Source organism: Limanda limanda, chromosome 5 (genome assembly GCF_963576545.1).
Source record: "Limanda limanda chromosome 5, fLimLim1.1, whole genome shotgun sequence".
NCBI classification, from domain to species: Eukaryota; Metazoa; Chordata; class Actinopteri; order Pleuronectiformes; family Pleuronectidae; genus Limanda; species Limanda limanda.
In genome coordinates, this window is record NC_083640.1 from 5,447,533 (window position 1) to 5,469,927 (window position 22,395).

Genomic DNA, 22,395 nt, shown 5'->3' on the forward strand with positions numbered 1-22,395 from the left:
GTTAAGGTCGCATTTCAGATTCCTCTGAATGTTAAACAACCCACAGTTAATGAATTTTGAAGTGTATAAGCTACATATGAAGCCTCCTAAGTTAACATAAGAAGGTGTCGACTTCAGACTCTTTTTCTCTTCAAAAGTCACTTAGTCTTTTCCACTTATTCTATGATTCTTGTTTTCATTTGTATCATCTGTTCTTTTTCCTATGAAAAGTCTAAATTTGTGCTGAGAAAATGTCAGTATCCCTCATTAAGGAAAAAGAAAAGTTACAAAATGGAAAATATATCAAATGTCAAAATCGATGTGATTGTTATAAATTAGGCTTTTTGCACTGAATTAAAGACAAATATTTATCCTTGTTTTAAAAATCTCTCCAATTACCCAACTTGTTGTATCAAAAAGAAACAAATGGTAGAAAAAGACAAACAAATCTCCGATGTTCTATTAGGCTACGTCCATGTACTACAGGGGAGAAGTGAAATGAAGCTACTGTGTGTTACTTCAGACTAAAGACTATTAGTGACCCCAACTGGTAAATTGAGATATTGTGATTCACTTGATGCTGAAGCGATCTGCTGCTCCAACACCTCAGGACTATGCCATATATTCAACACATTTATAAGTGAATCTGATCAATGACGGTGAGGGTGTTTTGTGATTAAAAGGCTGAAACACCTGACTACTGAAGATTATCTGTTAACATGAACTGGTGAGGCATTAATTAGAGCAGTGTATGGGTAGAATGTACAAGGAATATTCTCTACCTTGTCCTATGTTCTAAAATGGGACAGTGTTCATTTTAAAAAGGCATAGAGGTAATGATGACTGATCTACTGAGCGGGACACATGGCTTTCATTGTGCTGCCATACAAGCCAGCAGCCAGTCAGATTCACCTTTAGCCTCAGCGTAACCTCAGGTTCAGACTGTATTGTTGATCAAAAGGCAAAAAACACTTGATGATTTATTTATTTGTTATTATAATGATTGTGTTTCCTGGATTTCAAAATCCAAGTACTTGAATTTGCTAATGTGCACAACTGAAGTTATGACACTAACTGGTGGTCCACTAACACCTGCCAACATCTGCTGGTGGTTGGCCACTTAATTTGAGCAGAAGAACTTCAAACGTACAAGGGAAATTCACCATCTTCTCTCATATTCTAAAACCTGTCACGTAAAAGATCAAACATTGACTGTAAATTAAAGATGTCAACACATAACACGAACAACAGTTTTTAAATACTTACACACTTATTTCACTCAATTTATGATTATTTTATTCAAGCACCATCGAGAGACATGGCTGACTAAGAAAATTAGTTGATGCATGTGATAAAATGTTAAACATTTCAGATGTAGAGTCTAACAAACTACAAAGTAAAAGTGTGTAGTGTTTAAAGACATTACACACACACAATTATTGTAATTTTAAGTTATGTTATTTTTCTTTAGTTAATAATATTGTGAAGACTTAAAAATGTAATAATTTGTAGTTAATTCAAAATATAAACGTACAAGGGAAATTCACCATATTTTCCTATATTCTAAAACCTGTCACGTAAAAGATCAAACATTGACTGTAAATTAAAGATGTCAACACATAACATGAACAACAGTTTTAAAATACTTACACACTTATTTCACTCAATTTATGATTATTTTATTCAAGCACTATCGAGAGACATGGCTGACTAAGAAAATTAGTTGATGCATGATATAAGATTTTAAACATTTTACATGTAGTGTCTAACAAACTACAAGGTAAAAGTGTGTAGTGTTTAAAGTAAACGACTAGTTTAAAGTTTAAATTAAAGATGTCAACACATAACATGAACAGCAGTTTTTAAATACTTACACACTTATTTCACTCAATTTATGATTATTTTATTCAAGCACTATCGAGAGACATGGCTGACTAAGAAAATTAGTTGATGCATGTGATAAAATGTTAAACATTTCAGATGTAGTGTCTAACAAACTACAAAGTAAAAGTGTGTAGTGTTTAAAGACATTACACACACACAATTATTGTAATTTTAAGTTATGTTATTTTCTTTTAGTTAATAATATTGGGAAGACTTCAAAATGTAATAATTTGTAGTTAATTCAAAATATTAACGTACAAGGGAAATTCACCATCTTCTCCTATATTCTAAAATCTGTCACGTAAAAGATCAACCATTGACTGTAAATTAAAGATGTCAACACATAACATGAACAGCAGTTTTTAAATACTTACACACTCTTATTTTACTCAATTTATGATTATTTTATTCAAGCACCATCGAGAGACATGGCTGACTAAGAAAATTAGTTGATGCGTCATGTAATAAGATTTTAAACATTTCACATGTTGTAACTAACAAACTACAAAGTAAAAGTGTGTAGTGTTTAAAGACATTACACACACACAATTATTGTAATTTTAAGTTATTTTATTTTTCTTTAGTTAATAATATTGGGAAGACTTAAAAATTTAATAATGTGTAGTTATATCAAAATATTTCTGAATTATTTGATGTTTCCTTAATTTCCAGAATAATAATTTTGGCGCTTTACATGTTGCTCGTCTAAGAAAAAAAGTCAAACGCTTGATTGGTTGAATCGGTAGAACCATACCGGAAGCTGCCCCTGAGAAGCTCTGTGATTGGCCCGCTGACCCATCAGTCATGAAAAAGCCGGTAGTGGAAGGCGGGGCTCCGGGGACGCTTTTCCGCTGTGTTTTTTTTCTCCAAGATGGCGGCGCTACCACCGAGTCCTTATGGCGGCTCTTCGCAAATACACTAATTTAGAAAGGTAGTCAGGCGCCAAGTAGGAGACAGTCGTGTCATATCTATCGGTGAGTATTCCCTCAATGTCTCACCTGACTGAGTTTAGCCTAGCTTAGCATTTCTGTGGCCGTAGACGTCTGGCTAGTCGCTAGCACAGCAGCGTGGATGATAACGTTACCAGGGCCTTGGTGCAGCTGCAGTCTGAACAGATGCTCTCATATAACATTGACTTAGCTTGTGATATGAACCGGGTTAAACATTATTAACCGTGTACCCGGGCTAAGAGACCCGGGTGAAAGTCATGTGTCAGCAGCTACATGTTAGCATCAGAATAGTCATAGGGACAATGCGCAGTCTTATTAGGCTACTGGTCATAAAGTTGTCCTGACATGTCCTCTCTCTTCTCTCTGGTCCTCTCCTCCAGCCCCTAGAAGATCCCAGTGGAGGATGATCAGTGCCTGAAAACCCATTAAGCTGAATGCATTGTGATTTCCAATAATTGAGACAGTGATTCTGAAAGCTGTCTACATTAATGAAAAGAACAATGTAGTCAGCTTAGCATTTTCTCCTCTGGTACGTGGTCTATACAGGGATGTGCTTCTGCATGAATTGTGGCATTAAATAAGAAGGAAGGTTTCTCTACAGGTCAGATTTTAAACACACTATATTATTAGTCAGTGCACGTTGTAGTGGCTCACAGAGATGAACATGGAGATAGATGATGTTCTACCCCCTCTCCCCTTGGAGCCACCTGATGATTTTGGCCGAGATGAGGGCAGAGCACCTCCACCACCTCCCCTGCAAACGTCCAGTGACGCAGAGGTAATGGACGTTAGCTCTGGTGGTGATGGATACACATACACCCCAGATGACGGGGAAGCCCAGCCACAGCAGCCCCTCAGCAAGGGCTCGGTCACTTTCTGTAGCCACCGCTCAGATGAGGCCGGTCCCGTCCCCGTGTGCCCGCGAACGGCTCGTCACGCTCCCCCGGTCACCAAGTTCCTACCAGAGCTCAAGCTGCTCAGAGATGTTAAGATCCGTGTGAGCTTCACCGAAAGCAGCAGCAGCACCAGCAGCAGCAATAGTAAAGACAGGAAGGTTCTGTACACAGGTGAAGGGCAGGAGGGAGGGAGTGTTGGTGGCTTAGACGGCCTGAACGGTGAGTTGCATGAGGCAGCTGAGGGAAGCTCTGGAGCAGGGAACATATGCAGGAGGTCAGAGGAGGCTGAGGTAGATCTGGAAAACAAGGTAGAGTATGCCGTCCTGGATGAGCTGGACGACTTCTACGAGAACTTCCTGGATCAAGACGATGGGGAGCAAGGCGGCTTTAAGTCTGAGGTCATAGCTCAGCAGGAGCACGCAGGTGACGAGGCCGTGGCTTTCTCATATGAGGTACGTCTGCTCTTGTTTCTGCAGTATCCCTTTTCATTGTCAGCTACACACCAAATTTCTCCATCCCTTTCAAACAGTAACATTATAATGATATTGTATGTACAATTTGAAAAGTACCACCCTTACAATGCAGGGTTTTATCCACCCTGTTCTATTATACAGCCTCCCCTACCGTTTCAGGACTGTGATGGCATAATAATAATAATAATAATACATTTTATTTATAAGGCGCCTTTCAGGACACTCAAGGTCTCCGCACAACAGTCAACAACACAGTCAAAACAAATCTCTAAAACCTCTAAAATGCACAAAGCAGAGCAGCAGCAGAACAACAATTTTGGCAGACAGGAACATTAAAAGTTATACGCCTGCCTAAACAGGTGGGTTTTGATGTGGGATTTAAAAAGAGCGATTGAATTCGGGTGGGGAGCAGACAAAAACAATACAAACAGAATGTCTGGAACAAAGATTGAACATGTGCTCCATTTTGGCTGCAATATAACATCAACATGCGACACATCATTTGGGCCAATCAGATATTGGCTCATATGAAAAACATGTTTTGCATTTTATGTCCATAATGGCTCCAAACAAGTGTTTCTTACGCTGCAGTTTTCAGCCTTAGGGAGGCAAAGAATCATTTTGGTGGCATTAAATTCTTTTAAGTGTTTTTTTTTGGGGTTTCCTTAATTGACACAACACTGCCATAAATGTTGTGTCTTGTACCGAAGATGTATGGTTGATCACTCTTAATCAAAAAGCACCCCAACCTGAATGTAGCAATGAAGACCATGACATAGCTTCCATGCAGCTTTATAACCCCAGTTACAATGTAACTCACTGGCATTGGGAAGGCTTAAAAAAAAAAATTACATTTGGTAAAAATCTCAATGGCCACTACTCTTTCTGTTCAAAAGTATTGTGGTAGCTATAGATAAATCAACACTTAACACTGTGCTGCTTGGTTTTCACATAGAGAACGCATCAGCTATCGTCTGACGAGGAATTAGCTTCTGGAGCCGACCGATAATTTGGGGCGTCTGGTGTAGGCAGCAGATATCCAGGCCAAGACTCTTATCTTCTGTTCACCGTACACTTTACTGTCCGACTAGTTTCATTTAGCAAACAGGTTGAATGTTTCTCCACACAATTTTTTTTTGTCTGCATAACATTTTGACATTTCTGCATTTGAATACAAACGCATTAAAAAGCAGATAGCCAATGCATTGCAGTTCGTAGCTATGCCACTTTTTCTTTCCACACTCTTTACCTGCAGGCAACCAGGGCCTGCTCAAACCTGATTAGTCGAATTAGAAACTGCATATTCACATGTATAATCTGTTTCTAGAGATTAACCCGAGGGAAACTGCCAGATAGTTCCAAATATTAAGTGCAGAATAGCGTTGTGGTGACGTATTTGAAGTGACATGATAGGCTTCTCCTTGAGATTTTCAAAATCAATAAAATAGGCTTTGTTGTTTAATAGTATAGATTATAGTTTAGCGATTGGCCCTAGTGATATATGGCAGAAAATGTAATTATGTAATTGTAAAAAATATAAATTGGGTGTTCCCTAATGGGCCAGTAAGAAAATAATCAAAACTCCACAACAATTGCTGTTGCAACACTGGGAAACCTTTCTGCATCAATAGATACAACAGATTTAATCAGGACCAATTGTCCCATAAGGTAACATACATTTGAGTTTTTCTTTGTCTTTGCTTTTTATTACTGAAAATGACAAGTGAGATACCAAATAAGGTCAGTGACCTTTTTATTTCCCCCACTAAATGCTGGATTTCCTTTTTATACAAGTTAATCAATAGTAACATTGAGGGATAGAAAATGCTTAATGCATCATTTAATCTGTGTTAGTTGTTTATAAATGTTAAATATAATTTGTTTCCAAATTCAAAAGTGGAACTGGTAATTTTTGCTGTCGTTGAAGTGTAGTTTTGTTTTTTACTTCTTCCAATGCTCAGTTAATTCATCAAATCAGGTGAAGTCTCTTCTCAGTTGAAACATAATAAATTCCTGTAAACCTGTGACCCATCCTTCCCGCCCGGCCCTAACCACTGACTCTTACAGGAGGAGTTTGACAACGATGTCGACGCTCTGCTGGAGGAGGGCATGCCAGTGCCAAAAAAGATGCGTCCATCTGATGACAAAGATGGCGTGGACAGTGATCATCCATCAGATGGTGAAGAAGGAGGTGTTCAGCCTATGATGACCAAAATTAAGACTGTCCTGAAGAGTGAGTGGTGGATCTGTCTGTTCAAGGGTTGGGCTCTATCAACGAACTTGCAGTTGAACGTAGTTTCGGGTCTGAGGGGCACAACACAACATATTCTATTCAGTGTGTAGTACATGTGTGTACTTTGAATCCAGTTGAATAGAACAGTAGGGTACGGCTGCGTGCACTGCCAATATAGAATACATCACAAGGTTTCCCCCGGGAAACTGCCTTGCAGAGGTGGTAAGACCTGCACAACGAAAGTAGGTAAGCGTTTGTTCTGTGCTGTAGTGCTCAGATTTAGTATCATAAAAAATATAGAAGTGAATTATTATGCTATAAACTGCTTGTAGTGTATTTTGTTATTTTTTTGTTAAATGTTGAGTCAACTCGCGGGTGACAGAAGTTATCTCCAAGGTGGGTTTTAACACTCATACAAGATTGTCAACCTAAAACCAAACATAAAAAAAAAACTGTTTTAACATTAATTCCAAGCCTGTCGTCTTACTAGACGCATCCCTTAACCACATGATGTAATAATGTTGTAATTTGTGCCTGCATTTGCATCGATCCATTTGCTAGGTCGAGGGCGTCCACCCACTGAGCCTCTACCTGATGGATGGATCATGACATTCCATAACTCAGGCATTCCAGTCTACCTACACAGAGAAACTCGAGTGGTCACCTGGTCCAGACCATATTTCCTCGGGACTGGCAGTATTAGGGTAAGATGCTACACACATTTCATGCCTAAATAACACATCACCCTGATGTAAACAATGCAGGGGTATTCATCAAAGTATGAGTTGCGTCCCCATCCACGTCAGGTCTCTCAACCAAATTGTTGGTTCTATATATTGCTATATATTAGATTCAATGGGGCTTGTGTGAAATTAGCAAATGCTGGCCATATTGGGCTGCTGGGGAAAAAATATGGTTCAAATCGATCGCTTAACTGAAAATTGCCATCACTGTATTTTTCTTGGTAACACATAGTCTACCATGTAGAAAACTTTTTTATCGCTCTTGCAACTTAGCCCTTAATAAAGTCAGGTATGTATTGGAACTGTTTAAACATTCTGTCCCTACTCTTCCTTCTTTTCGATACAGAAACATGACCCTCCCACCAGCAGTATCCCTTGCCTGCATTACAAGAAAATGAAGGATCATGAGGAAAAGGAGCTGAACGGGGAGATGACAACTGATGCAGTGGAGTCTCCGGTAAAGCCCATGCAGGAGGCTAATGGTGAAGAAGGAGCAGACATGTTGGATGCTACAACCGAGGAGCAGTTAGACGTCCCTCCCTCCATTTTGACTGACTTTGCCCCAAATGGAGAGGGTACCACTGACAACAACCTGCAGGTTAAAGTGATCCGACCTTTTGACATTGCCCACGGAGCCTTAGGACAAGTCAGGGCAAAGGTGGAAGTGTGCAAGGATGAGTCAGTAGGTAAGAGCTCGCCATAGTATATTGGCCCTGAAAGACTTTTGAAAGGTTCTTATGTTTTTGTGGCCTTTTCCCGCTAAGTGAACTAACTTGATGAAACCTCTTCACAGATCTTGAAGAGTTTCGTGTGTATCTGGAAAAATGCTTCGACTTTGAACAAGTCACTGTCAAGAAGTTTCGTACTTGGGCTGAGCGAAGGCAGTTCAACAGAGACATGAAGAGGAAGCAGGCGGAGACCGAGAGGCCCATCCTGCCCGCCAACCAGAAGCTCATCACACTGTCAGTCCAAGATGCCCCCACTAAGAAAGGTAACACATATAAAACTTACATATTCACACAGTTCTTGTTTTTTATTACCAGTATTTCATTGCAGATAGTATCTAATATACTGACTAATGGCTCTACCATAGAACTCCATGGTTACTCTCTAACTGTTAAAACACAGAAGATCCACACTGTGTATACAGTATATATGATGACCAGGGCAAGAATCCTTTTTATTCCTCTACGCAATCTAACAGAATAGTTAACCTCTCTTTATGTCTTTTGAAGAAATCAAGTCAAGTCTCTGATAAGTGTAATGTTGTTTGATGAATTTTCTAATTTTAAACATTTTCTTTTAACAGAATTTGTCATCAACCCCAATGGAAAATCTGAAGTTTGCATTTTGCACGAATATATGCAACGTGTCCTCAAGGTTCGACCTGTTTACAACTTTTTTGAATGTGGTAAGTTCTTCTGTTAAGTATCATCCGCTGAGTTTCTTTGTTGAATATCATCTGAAAATCTACTCGTGTTCATTCTATTGTCCTCTACATCCCATTACACATTAACATTCCCCCCTGTAGCATTTACATGTTTTCACATGTACACACATAAGTCTGGCTGTTGTTTCTTATAAATTAAAGGTCACATGTTTAGTTTTACAAGATTTTCATATCAAATGAACCAGTTTTCTTTTTGCCTCACAGAAAACCCAAGTGAACCCTTTGGAGCGTCAGTCATTATAGATGGAGTGACTTACGGCACAGGAACCGCAAGCAGTAAAAAGCTTGCCAAGAATAAAGCTGGTAATTTTTTTAAATTTATTTATTTACAGTATTAAGCAATGTGATCAGTGTCAAACAAATTATAATACTAGGGCTGCACGATATATCGAAACTCTATCAGCATCGCAATATCATCAAGCATGATACACGTTTTCTATCTCCCCCTCTCTGTTTTTCTCTCTCAGCTGAAGTCTCAAAGCCACAATATCAACACTAATAATCCCATTATGATCAATGCTTTTATTAATTAGTTAAATCTGTCTTCAGAGCAGCGCATCATCAGCCGTCCTGCTCTCTCTCTCACTCTCACACACACACACACAGTGTGATCGGAAACATGTGTTAACTCAGTCTGAGTAAAAAAAAACTAACTTGGTCAAATGAGTAAATGTATGTAGAGCTAGAGGAGATTGAGGTGTGTTGGTGCAGTGCACGGCGAGAATGATCGAGACGCAGGAAAGGATGTAAATTACTGACAGAGCCGCTAAAAATTGTAAAAAAAAAATGTTCAAACGGTCCAATCATTTATGAAAAGACCCAAATGAACACTGTAGGTGAACAAAGTGGAGCTATGCAAGGCTCCATGGTGTCTGCCCAGACTTTGTGGTGCTGTGGCCGGGCTGTGTGCCTCCTCCCGGCTGTGGAGCTCTCTGTGGTCGCTGCGTCCTTAGCCACTGTTTATGTTTATTTATCGCAAATCATATTGTCATCGCGATATTAAACAATAATATCGTGCAGCCCTATATAATACCCTTAATTAATATGAATAATGATATTCCTCTCCCCGAACAGCGAGTTATTGTGGCACCTTCCAATTCTTACTATACACAGCAGATGGTTACACTGGTCACTTGTTGCTATGCTACTTCTGTTCTCACTGGTGTTATGATGTGCACTGCAGCTCGAGCCACACTGGAAATCCTCATCCCTGACTTTGTGAAGCAGACCTCGGAGGAGAAACCTTCAGAAGGCGATGAACTGGAGGTACTTTTCTTTTTTTCTGTTTTCAAAGCAATTCATGTTCTCCATATATATTCAGTGAAATGGAATAGATGAAGCTAAAGCTCAACACACTGAGCCCGTAACCCAAGTTTAGATGATGGGCAATGCCAAGCTGTTTGACCTTAAAGTGAATGTATTTTTAAAATGACAAGTAACACACCAACCCTTCAATGTGCTCTTCCCCACAGTATTTTAATCATATCAATATAGAAGACTCAAGGGTGTATGAGCTGACCAACAAAGCAGGACTACTTTCGCCATATCAGATTCTTCATGAGTGCCTTAAAAGGTAAGGGCTGGAACACTCAAACCAACAACAACCTAAATATTGACCAAGTTTAATCATCTACCAATTTCACAGTTGCCACTTTACTGATCCTGTTCTCTGTCAGGTCCGGTTGTAAATGTTGATGAATAAATTGTCCTTTTTTTTTTTTCCTGAAGAAACCATGGGATGGGAGACACCAGCATTAAATTTGAGGTGATCCCAGGAAAAAACCAGAAGAGTGAATATGTGATGACGTGTGGGAAACATACTGTGCGTGGCTGGTGTAAGTAGATCCTCCTTTAACCACATAGTGATGATGAACCACTCGAACCGTTTTTTCAGACATGATCTGCGGGTAAAAACCGGAGAATTAGCTACAGAGGGGGCTCACCACTGAAAAATAAACCTTGCACATCACATTGCACATGTTGATATTATTACATACAGTTGTTTTTTTTCGTGAATTGTGCAGAATTGAGGAGGTTGTGATTATTATCTCAAGCTTTGAAAATATATTATAACAGAGCTTAAATTGCTCAAGGAGTAATGGACATTTTCTAAAACAGTGTCATGCCAATATACATCTCTAAGTTTAACTCTTGACAGTCATATCATAATAGAAGCTATTCATTTAGGTAAAGTGCTTACTAGAAGCAACAAATCATTATAATCAATATTTAATTGTCTCTTTTTCAACAGGCAAGAACAAGAGGGTTGGAAAACAACTAGCGTCTCAGAAGATCTTGCAGATGCTTCATCCACACGTCAAGAACTGGGGCTCACTGCTGCGCATGTATGGCCGAGAGAGCAATAAGATGGTAAAGAAGGTAGGTTCTGCATTCAGAAGGAACTGGGACGCCTCTGAGGTCGTTGGAAAATGTTAACTTTTATTTGTATCTCAAGTGGATGGTTTTGGTGAAGATGATGTTGTTTTCCATCTTTGTTGGCTGCTTGCCAACTCAAGCTGTCAAGAAGTCTTTTCAACATAAAACCCTCTCACTCAAGTTACTCGTCTCTTTGAAAAAACATCTGTATGGCATCAATCACCATTGTATTTTTAAAAAAAGAGTAATTTGTTGCAGGAGAACTCTGATAAGAGTGTGATCGAGCTGCAGATGTTTGCCAAAAAGAACAAGCCAAACCTTCACATCTTGAACAAACTGCAAGAAGAAATGACAAAACTGGCCACGCAGAGGGTGAGCAGAGATCTGTTGTGTATAAAATATTGTATAATGTATTGTTTTTCTGTCAAGTGTAAAACTTAAATCCTTTGTCCTTCTGTTTTTGCCGGTTGTTTGTTTCTGACATGTATCTTTTCTTCCATAACTAAGAACCTGAAGGGTTTACTTTGTGTACGTCAATGAAAATGTTCTCACCAGAGAGCTCATTGAAGGAAAGACAAGGTGGTAGTTTTAATCCAAATGAAGCACGAAACTTCTTCAGGGGAAATGGTAAATCTGAAGGGTCGCAATTAGTGGGACTCTGTCTTACTGCGGCTTAACTTAATGCCTGAGGCGTGGAAGACGAGTGCAGTACAATAGAAATCTTGACTGGTGTAGCCGTCAGTCCCAGCTTCACAAAATGACATTGCCACTGGCGTAATTGTACATTTCAGAATAGCTTAAAAAAAAATTGTTAATGGTAATTTTATTGTAATTTAATTCCAGGAGGAGACAAGAAAGAAACCCAAGATGACCATAATGGAGTCCGCCCAGCCAGGGAGCGAACCTCTGTGCACGGTGGACGTCTGAGTCTCGGAATCACTGAACCACGGCACTGAAAACCCCAGTCACTGTCAGACTTACCACACACCACCACCCATCACTTAATTATGCATCGCTGAGATCTAATGGCAATATAGTTCCACATAGAGCAGGCTGGTAGAACTGCTTTGCTTCCTTTGTTCACGTTGTTTTGGATCAGCTGGTAGATGGAAGGGTAGGACTAAATGCACACAACAGACCGTAGAGCAAATATCATCTACCTCTTTAGATGCACCCTTGCTATGGCACCAGGAGAAAAAGAAAAATCGCCCAGGGTGCAGAGACGTTAACATGACTCGACAACAGATGAACCACATCAAAATGAAACTGCATGCTTCTTTGACTGCAAGAACCACTACTCCGTTGGTTTTGTTTTGAAGTGTTTTAAAAACAGTCGGCGAACCTTATACCCGCCCCTCTTATTAGTTTTTGTTTGTGCTTCAAGTATTTGGAAGAGACTACTAATATTAGTGTATTTATACCATTCATTTAATTGGGAAACAAAGTCACTTGTTTATACTGTATTTTAACTCTAGGTGTTCTGGATATTTTTTGGTGAAATACAAAAAAGTTGTTTCTCCTCAGAACGGACAGTTGCTGTCTTGGTTTGCACGATATAAAATTAAAAAAATCATGTTGAAGTGATAACTTTTCAGAGCTATTGTCATGCACTTGTTTCCTGTCTGATATTTTCGTTGACTGATCATGCTGTCGGTACAGAAATAACTGCGTTTTTGGAATGTTTGGAGATGACTCCTTGTATCTGTTGCCTTTTTTTGCTTTGCTAATGCAACAACCTGACGTCCTGCTCCCCAGGCTAAGGGCCCGGTCACACATACAGGAATGTTTCAGTGGTGAACGCCTCCTGTTCACTTCCAATCTGTGGGAGTGAGGGCGCAAGTAAAGCACTCACTTCTTGTGGCAAAACAAATCGCAGCGTGGAAGTCTGACCTTTCACAGCTTTCACACACATATTTTTGACGGTGCCCTAAAACTTATGTAAACCCAAGCACACGGCCAGTGTTACTGAAAAGGTGAAAGATCGTTTACACTCTTAGTTCTTGCTAGCTTTTTCTTGTACTAAAGCCATGCACACAATATAACCACGTAACTGTTGCTTTTGATTAAAAAGAAACTCCCGTTGGCTACATGTTGCCTTAGTTAATCCATTTCATGAAGGGTTCAGAGTAAAAACAGCACATTGGACCTAAAACACCCTTCAACAGGGAGTGGAAAGACCAAGCCCCCCTTAACTTGATGAAGCATTTATTGTTTAGCCAGTTAGTATTTTTCAAAGAAGACAGCCTAGACAACGTATGTGCAGATTCTTTTCAAGACTCATCTTACTGGGTCGTGTTATTTTGTTTGTTTACGTCTCCTATTGTCATGACAACAGATCATACTTTTTTAACCATGAGAAAAACACTTTTTTTTTCAAATGGCAGCCTTGCAAAATGTAGTCGGCACACTGACATAAAAAAAAATGCGATCAAGTCGTTGAGTCCAACAGAAGCTGATGAGAACTGTGTATACCAAAGCTTACATGCTGTCTTATGCATTTATAGAAGAGTAAATGTTGCTGCAAACTGAACATTTATAACAAAGGATAATACACAAACACATAGGTTGCTGGATCAAAATAGAAACTGCTGTCAATTAATGGGTCTGTTCCTTTTTCCTTTTTTTTTTTCATGAGGACACATCAGTTTAAACACAAGGCTGTTGTGATATTGTAGTTTGCTTTAAGAACGTGCGTTCTCTGTGTGTAGTCTTGCCAAGTGTATGTAAGTGTGAGAAGACAGGAAAAAAAATAATGCTTTTATATGTGTTGCCGTTGAGTTGTACCAATGAATCGTTTGAGATGTTGCCTAGAAAAATGAAGTATGTATTGCAATCTGAGCTCCATGACTTCAGTGATATTTGTTATGCAAAAATAAAATATCTTGACTAATGACCGAAGGCTTTTTCAAATTTGTTATTTAGTCAGTAAATGATGAGAAGAGGAAATTTATTAAAGGAAAAAGCTGTTTATTCCACAGTATCCGCTTGTGCTGTATAGTCCTGGATAACAGTTGAACAAATTTTGAAATCAAATGATTTAAAAACAAACTTAATGGTCTTAAAATTCAAGAATTAAGTACAAATTATAAAAGACACAATTTAATCCCGTTATGAAAATAAAGAGGAATCATGTAGGAATAAGCAGCAAGAAGAACACATGCTCTATGAAACCCCTTTGAATGTCACCCATTCCCAAACCTTTGCTCCTCCACAAGAGACAATTTGTGGTTCTTTCAGAATAGACAATTTCTTGCTCAATCTTTTCAAATACTTATAATGTTCTGATATGATAAAAGTGCTTCTTTATTTGTGAAACTTAGGGTATTACTTAACAAGATGCACCACAATACTAATTTTAACACAGGCGACTGGGATCGATATTTCACCTCTTGAATTACACATAAAATCATGACTTAATTCTCAAAATCGATCATATTAAGACAGCCAACAATAGACATAAATTCTCAAACTGAAAAGCATGAAGCTCAGTAAAGCAAATACAGTCCAATACATACTTTAAGAAAACTGTTTATTTGAATCACTAGACAATTCCTTATTGTAACATAAGTCAACTTTGCTGTATGAGACATTGGTGAGTTAAATGATATTGTTTGGATACATTGCCTCTTAAAGAATAAGGTCATACAGGTGTTTAAACAAAATGATGTTAGCATCAATTTTGAAGGATTTTAAGAGCTGAGTGCGTGCATACATTTCTAATATGGACTGCCTGTAAGACTACGAAGCAGTTGGTTCCTGGTTGCTGCTGCTGCTGCTCTGCTGCTTCTGGGATTCGTAGTCCACTCTCTCCAGCAGCAGAATCATCTCCATGTGCATGGTCTGAGGGAACAGGTCCACGGCCATGGCTCGCACCGGACGGAACGGAGCTCCATGAACTCTGTTGGACGGTGCTCTGCACAGACTGAAAGAGGAAGATCCAATTCCATTACTTTGTAGAACCAGTCACTCTCTTTCTCAGTGATGTCTTGTTTTCTTACACAAAGCTGCTCTGAAAACAAAAATTAACTGTTACAACTCACTCGATGAAGTTGGTCATGGCCGCCTTTGCATTGCACGCCACGTAAACCAGCCTCTTCAGGTGCTGTGCTCTACGGATGGCAAGAATCACCTTGGAATCTGTGTTTGGTTAAAAGAGATTATTTTAACATGCGACACACTAAAAGTGGGTGGTGGAATCCATTTTCAATTTGTGGTCTTTTACTCACGTAGTCCTGCCCTCGGTGGATCCACGATGGCCGTGACACTGGGTGAGACGAGAGCGTTGAGAATGTTGGGGAGCACGTCCTCAGCTTTACCACAGTGAAACTCAACATTGCTTAGTCCTTAAAATATAGTCATGAGTTAATCATTTGTAGATAGATAGATAGATAGATAGATAGATAGATAGATAGATAGATAGATAGATAGATAGATAGATAGATAGATAGATAGATAGATAGATAGATAGATAGATAGATAGATAGATAGATAGATAGATAATAGATAGATAGATGATAGATAGATGATAGATAGATAGATAGATAGATAGATAGATAGATAGATAGATAGATAGATAGATAGATAGATAGATAGATAGATAGATAGATAGATAGATAGATAGATAGATAGATAGATAGATAGATAGATAGATAGATAGATAGATAGATAGATAGATAGATAGAGAGATAGATAGATAGATAGATAGATAGATAGATAGATAACTTTATTCCTCCCCGAAGGGAAATTAAGTCGTCATAGCAGCCGGTATATTTGAATACAATAAAATACAATACAATAGAATAAAATAAAAAATATTGAGGTAGAAAGAATAAAAAACAGAAGCACAAGATAAAATAAAATAGGTAGATAAGGTGCAGTGGCAAGATGATGGTAATAGTACTGATGATATGATGGTAATGTTATTGTTAGACAGTATATAAAAATAGTACAGTATATAATAGCAGTATATAGTAATAATGGCAGCAACAGTAAATATAATAGTAATAGTAATATAATGATAATAATTATAACATGTACACATGTATAAATATGTGTATATAGACTTATGTATACAAAGAATATACAGAGAGTATGATACGATATATGATATATACTAGAGGTATGAATATAAGTATTTGACTATACAATAGGTAATATAATATACTATGAGTGTAAGAATATGTAGACAGAGTGTGCAAAAGTACTAGTGCAGTGCTTGTTGTAAACCTGCCTTTTAGGAATGGACTGTTTCGTGTGTTAATGTTTTGGAGCTACTTCAGAACTAGTGCTTGTCATATGTGAGTCCTCTTTACACAGTTCTACCATGTTTCTGTCGACATTCTGATATCAAATAATGACGTCTCAAACAGCATATAACTGCCATCAGTGTGATGATAGCTGGTGTCCTACCATTGAGCTTGGCATTAACTTTGGCATCCTCCACTGCTGCCTGGCACATCTCGATCCCAATCACCTTCTTTACCCTCTGGAGACACAAATCAGACGGTTTATATATTCAGTCATGAACATTAAACGGGTCATTTATCATTCATCATCTCAAATTTCAGAGAATCCCATCACCGACATCTGTCAGCTTTAGTTTTTATAGCATATTCTCAGGCGTCAAACTTTACCTTCGCCAGAGAGATGCCAATGGTTCCCGTGCCGCAGCACACGTCCAGTACTGTGCTGTCCTGGTCCAGCTGGGCCCACTCCCCCACCGTCGAGTACAGCACCTCTGCAGCTCCTGTGTTCACCTGCCAGGTCACACACACACACACACACACACACACACACACAGACAGACACACACACACACACTTATCGCCTGTGCACTTTCTATATGGAGGCTTTACAGCTGTTCCAGAGAACCTTTGAGGTGAATCCTACCTGGAAGAAGGAGTGAGGGGATATTCTGAAGCTTAGACCCAGCAGCTCTTCGTTGATGCAGCTCTCTCCAGCTACCAGCTCACAGGGCAGGTCCTCGGGGTTAGGGGATTTCCTTCACAGACAACGACACAGCAGGTTCAGCTGAATGGATCTTATTATTCTGATGACTGTAAGTCTCTAACTGCTCCCCCCTCCCCCCCTCACCTTTGACCCTCTCTAACGAAGAAAAGAGAGGTGACGCCGCTGGCTTTCCCCTCTCCCTCTGTGAAGTGCTCCTTCATGGAGCTCTTCAGAGCGTTGAGCTCCTCTTCCTCAATTTTCTTGGAGTCATTGAACAAGAAAAAGATATCAAGGGGTGAAATCTAACAATCTGTCTAATGTTAAATTGTTTTATTTTATTCAATCAGACGGTTAGACCTGAGAACATGTGATCACCTGTGGGTGGAAGAACACTACAGCCATGGCTTGTTTGGTCCTCGTCGTTCGTACAGTCAGCTGCTTCCAGTGTCCTTCATACGTCTCAGGGCTGTAGACAGAGTACAGTGTCGTCCTGGTGGCAAAATCAAGAGTTGACGCAACAGAGGAAACATTCTGGAAAAGATTTCCTGTTCTTAAAAAACACATTGTAACTACCTAATAAACTTTTGAAACTCGCAGACCACTCTCTTGGCCTCGTCTGAGACATGACAGGTCTCTGCCGGCCCCACCACAGCACACGAGCCGCCTTTGTATTTCCCCAGACGGAAACCGATGGTCTTGTCTTCACCGTCTGCCCCGGCTGAGATGAGGAACTCACACTTGTTTCTGTAGCCGGTCTGCCACCACATGACAGGGAAATGGGGACAGGATTGGAAGTGTTAGACTTAGGGTTGCAAAGGGGCAGAAAGTTTCCAGTAAATTTCCGGAAACTTTCCACGGGAAGTTAAGCTAGGGAATTTTGAAAATCAATTGTAAAATATTTTCACAGACGATTCCAATTGTTTGGCTAACTATTTATATCTCTGGCATTGCATTAGTGTTTTTTTTCAAACTTTTTTCTCATCTTATTCTACAGAACAATGCCACGTGCACTATCTCATGTGTGGAGACATTTCACCCCATCCAATGTAGAAGGAAAGGCTGTGTACATTAGCAAATACTGTGCAAAGACCTATGTTAAGAATGACACAACGATACAGAAGAATATAGTCAAGTGCCCAAAGTTTCCTCAGGGCTCAAATCAGCCTATGACAAAACAAAATGTTTATATTTATGTCTGTATATGACAAGGTAAATACAGTTAGTATAAATTACCCACAACATTTCCAGTTTATTCCCATGGAAAGTTTCCAACTTCGAATATTCCCGGAATTTTGCAACCCTAGTTAGACTACATAAATTGAATAAGACTGAAATATTATGAAACAGTTAAAGTGAACAAAGCCACTGACAGCACGTAGATCTTTGAGCTGGACTTTACAGCCCTTTGACTGGTCATCAAGAATAGACTATAAAGTGCTTTATAACTACAGACCATTGCAAATGACTCAGTATATTTCTTAAATGTTTGACGTATATCGGCCTAACAGGTCTTAGATCTGCAGGAGCTGGTCACGTCATGGGGCCGAGAGTTGAAACTAAACAGGATGAAATGGAAATGACTGTGCTCACGGCTGGAACCAGCTCCCACTAGTTATTAAAATCTGACCCAAACATAACCTGCTATGATAACAAATTAAAATCTGCTGTATTATGCGTTATATAGTTTATGGTTTTATACTGTACTCTAATTTGTGTGCCTTTGTCTTTCTGTACAGCACATTGAATGACCTCTGTGTCTGCTGATGGGCTATTCAAATAAATCTGCTTTGTCCTGAAGCAGAAACAATTCACTGATTAATTGATCTGCTGGTTGACAGAAAATTTAAATCAGCAGGAATTTAGAATTGACTTTGTCTCCAGCTACTCAGATGGGATCATATTCTGCTTTTCACACTGTTATGTCTTTATAAATCAACAATCTTTGGGTCTGGTACTGTTTGGACTGTGAGTCATTTGGAGACGTTACCCTTGGAAAACGCTTTTTGACATTTTCTTATATTTTGTTGATTACATTATTCAAATGAGATCATGAAAGTAGTTGTATATATATAGCTGTGCAGAGGCTGATGTTCAGTAAGACCCAAGTTAGACCCGATGTGTGACTGCACCTGTGTAGGAGATGGTTGAATAGCCCCCAGGGGACAACACATTTTGTTGTATTTCCCTTTCTGTGCAAAGAGCCACGGCAGCATGGCTTTGTTGGTGCTTCCGATCTCTCTGAAAAACAAACAGTGGGACATTTATTTTGAAGTTGTTAACTGTATGATGTGGATTTTTTCCACTGCAGAAACACAGAGCTCTTTCCCCTCAATCGTGTTTTTGCAGAATCGACTTGTACGATAGATAAATCCATCAATAAAACCGACAAAATAACTTCTTGTGTGGGGAGTTGTGTTTTCCATATCATTATAAACATGGTTAAGTTGGAAGCCATTATATGCAACATGTAGCGACTCCCCCTGGTGGCCGATGCATATGTGGCTGAAGGATTATTTCGTAAAATGCAAAATATATTAAAAAACTCTCATAGTTTTATACAAAATAAGAACACATAATAAAAAGAAAAGGAGTTGATCAATTAAAAGAAAAAACACAGAATGCAAACAGTAAGTCTTCATCCTCTGAAACCTATATGCATATAGAAGAGGAGGTGAGATCCAATCACAAGTGGTCACCGTAGACACATTCCGGGAGCATTTAGATAGCGGAGGTGAACGGGTGACCTAAGAGCTGTCCACTTATGATCAGATGATAATATAAAAAGGTGGGAACCGGGCCAGTGACACCACCTACTTTGCCAGCCTCTGCAGAACCCCCACCACCTCCTGCTCCTTCCTCCTCAGCTGCTCCTCATAAGGCACATTCCACAGAGGAGTCACCACATTGGCTATCTGGACGCTGAGCGGCTCCTCCTCCTGGTCGCCCTCTGCCCGCTTGGCTGGAGGCTGCCCTCCCGCCTCCTCCTCCTCCTGCCTCCTCTTCAGGATGGGGTCAGCTTTGGGTTTGGCCAGCCGGACGCTCAGCACTTGGCCCTTCCACTGCATGCCGTGCACCATCTTCATGGCCTTGTCCCGCTCCTCCTCGTTCATGAAGGTGACGAAGGCGAACGGGTTCTTGCCAAACAGCTTGATCTTGTGCGGGTTGAGGCCGTGCCGGGCCAGGAACTTCTTCAGGTCGTTGAAGCCGACGAACTTGGGCAGGTTCCTGATCTCCACTTTGTAGATCTCGGACGTGAAAAGCTCCTCTTTGATGTAGCGGTACGCGCTCGGGTCGGCTGTTCCCTCGCTCTCATCTTCCCCAGCTTTGACGTCAGACTTTACACCATCAGTGCTGAGGTCCTGGGGGGGGACATCAGGTGTCTCTTCCTTTGAGGGGGGAGTCACAGCCAGTGGGCTGTCACTAACATCTGCCATCGCTCTGCTGGGTGGACACACAGACAACACAGTCAACAGGCAGAATGAGACATATGCTCCAAAATATGTGTGAGGAAAAAGTGTTTTATTAAAGTCCCTGTTAAACATGTTTAATCTTAGAAAAGATCAGACTGGCTCGGCGACGTCCTAATGTTAACTTAAGCAGGATATGGCAACCTTTTATTACATACCTGCTTGAACAGGTGTGAAGTTTTGCCCTATATGTCATGTACAGTATATATTGTATATATCATCTATCATTACTGAAAACCACATGAATGTTCTCACACACACCTTATGTTTTGTCTGGTTTTGTTTTATTGATGACAATGATGTCTATATATATATATTTTTTTTAATTATTATTATTTAATTTTTTCTTTTCTGTTTGTCCCCTGGGGTGGGGGGGAGGAAATTTTGTTCATTTAAGTCTGTATGTATGAGGCTTCATTTTCAATTGTGAAAACCAATAAATAAAGTGGGAAAAAAAAAAAAAACATGTTCAATCTACCTCTGTGTGTGAAATGTATAAATATAAAAACTCCCTGGCAAATTAATTGGGGGGGCAGTACTATCTCTAAACAAGCGTTTTTCCATGGGTCCATCTAGTATCAACCCCAGGTACAAAAATTCCAGGGATCCTCAGCAAAACGTTCTCAAGGATCATCTGAGAAACCCTGTCACAGAACGGTTGGACCTTTATGCATGAGCAGAAATGAGATAAGCAGTAAAGATGGATGCATGAACACACTGCCTCCAGTTATTTACTGTGAACCAAGTTGTTTAGTTTTTATTAGAGGCGTATCATCCCTCCATCTTGGTAGATGTCTGTGTTTTGACCAATGCCAGTACCAACCCCTTTAATATTGAACTCCCGTTCCCATTTCAATGTTACATTCAGTAAGTTTATCACATGTCGTTTTTTGTAAACTACTGTACAGTTCAGAGGATTGTTTTTGTTTGTTATTAATGGCTTTTCACAATAAAACGACATGATACCTGCACTATAGTTTAGTCAAACGTCAAGCTTTACGTGACGTCACGTCTGCAAAACATGAATACGTTTAAATGAGATGTAGATAAACAAACAGCTGCACTTTATAACAGGGACATGCACAGGAGCTAGTTGCATTTAAAGACGTGAGTGTTTGTGTGCATGTCACAATAAAAGCCTGCACACAAGAATACATCGTTAGCTACAGGCGGAAGTGGAGATTTTACTGAAGTCAACCAACGCCTCTTCAGCATCTAGTGTTAAAAAGTGACACTTGACAGTTTCCTCTGCTGTTAACCACCAGCCACAGTGAGCATGTGTCTTACCTCCTCTCAGTTACATGCAGCTGCACCGCTCACTGGAACACACAGGGCGCCGCCATGTTGGTTTCGCCACGTGTTTGCGTGACCTTTCAACTTTCTTAAAGTGGTAGTAGTCACTTTCCCGGGACTCGATCGTCATTTGAGCGGTTTCATTTGGTTTTAGTCCCTTTGTCGTCTGTGAATCTAGCTTCAACGATAGTAAAGCTTCTCTTGCATTGTCTTAATGTGTCTTGAAACCAGGATGTGACAATCATATACATAAAACAACACACAACATAGATAGGCAGCAACAAGTTGTATTGTATGTTGTATTTAGTGATGGCGAGATGAAGCTTCATGAAGCTTGAAGCATTGAAGTATTGAAGCTTTCCATCCAATTGCTTCACTCATGGGCCGAAGCTTCATGGTGCTTCATGTGCTCTCCTGCGCCATCAAGTGGACAATAAATGTAAAGCAGGCAGAATGATTCTAACGACACCATGGCTTTGGTGTGCGAAGCTTTGAATTGAATAAATGAATGAATGATGTTTGTGATGCCAATTCATAAATGATGAATTTATTAATATGGTGTCTGTATTTATGAGATCATATACGAGTATACGCGCTTCACAAAAATCTTCCTGGATCACTTGACAAACGCTTGGAAGCCTCGCCGCGGAAGGACACATTACTAGTTGTATGTATCTTATGAACAAAATAATATAATTACAG

At 39.8% G+C, this 22,395-nt stretch overlaps 2 protein-coding genes across 2 annotated transcripts; one reads left to right on the top strand and one right to left on the bottom strand.

Annotated features, from left to right (window-relative positions):
- The first annotated feature begins 2,771 nt into the window (after positions 1-2,771).
- dgcr8 (DGCR8 microprocessor complex subunit) lies at positions 2,772-13,877 on the top strand. Its single transcript, XM_061072319.1, has 14 exons — positions 2,772-2,837; positions 3,194-4,161; positions 6,250-6,415; positions 6,977-7,119; positions 7,505-7,844; positions 7,952-8,149; positions 8,468-8,569; positions 8,813-8,911; positions 9,792-9,874; positions 10,081-10,181; positions 10,337-10,443; positions 10,860-10,987; positions 11,243-11,356; positions 11,828-13,877. The coding sequence occupies exons 2-14, from the start codon at positions 3,472-3,474 to the stop codon at positions 11,909-11,911; spliced, it is 2,355 nt and encodes a 784-aa protein (XP_060928302.1). The 5' UTR covers positions 2,772-2,837; positions 3,194-3,471; the 3' UTR covers positions 11,912-13,877.
- A 59-nt stretch (positions 13,878-13,936) lies between these two features.
- trmt2a (tRNA methyltransferase 2 homolog A) lies at positions 13,937-21,752 on the bottom strand. The gene is made up of 12 exons (XM_061072320.1): positions 21,688-21,752; positions 19,748-20,374; positions 19,063-19,171; positions 17,507-17,688; positions 17,309-17,423; positions 17,078-17,193; positions 16,874-16,985; positions 16,618-16,740; positions 16,394-16,469; positions 15,211-15,327; positions 15,025-15,121; positions 13,937-14,906 (listed from the first exon to the last, which is right to left on the bottom strand). The coding sequence occupies exons 2-12, from the start codon at positions 20,365-20,367 to the stop codon at positions 14,723-14,725; spliced, it is 1,851 nt and encodes a 616-aa protein (XP_060928303.1). The 5' UTR covers positions 20,368-20,374; positions 21,688-21,752; the 3' UTR covers positions 13,937-14,722.
- Between the last annotated feature and the right edge of the window lie 643 nt (positions 21,753-22,395).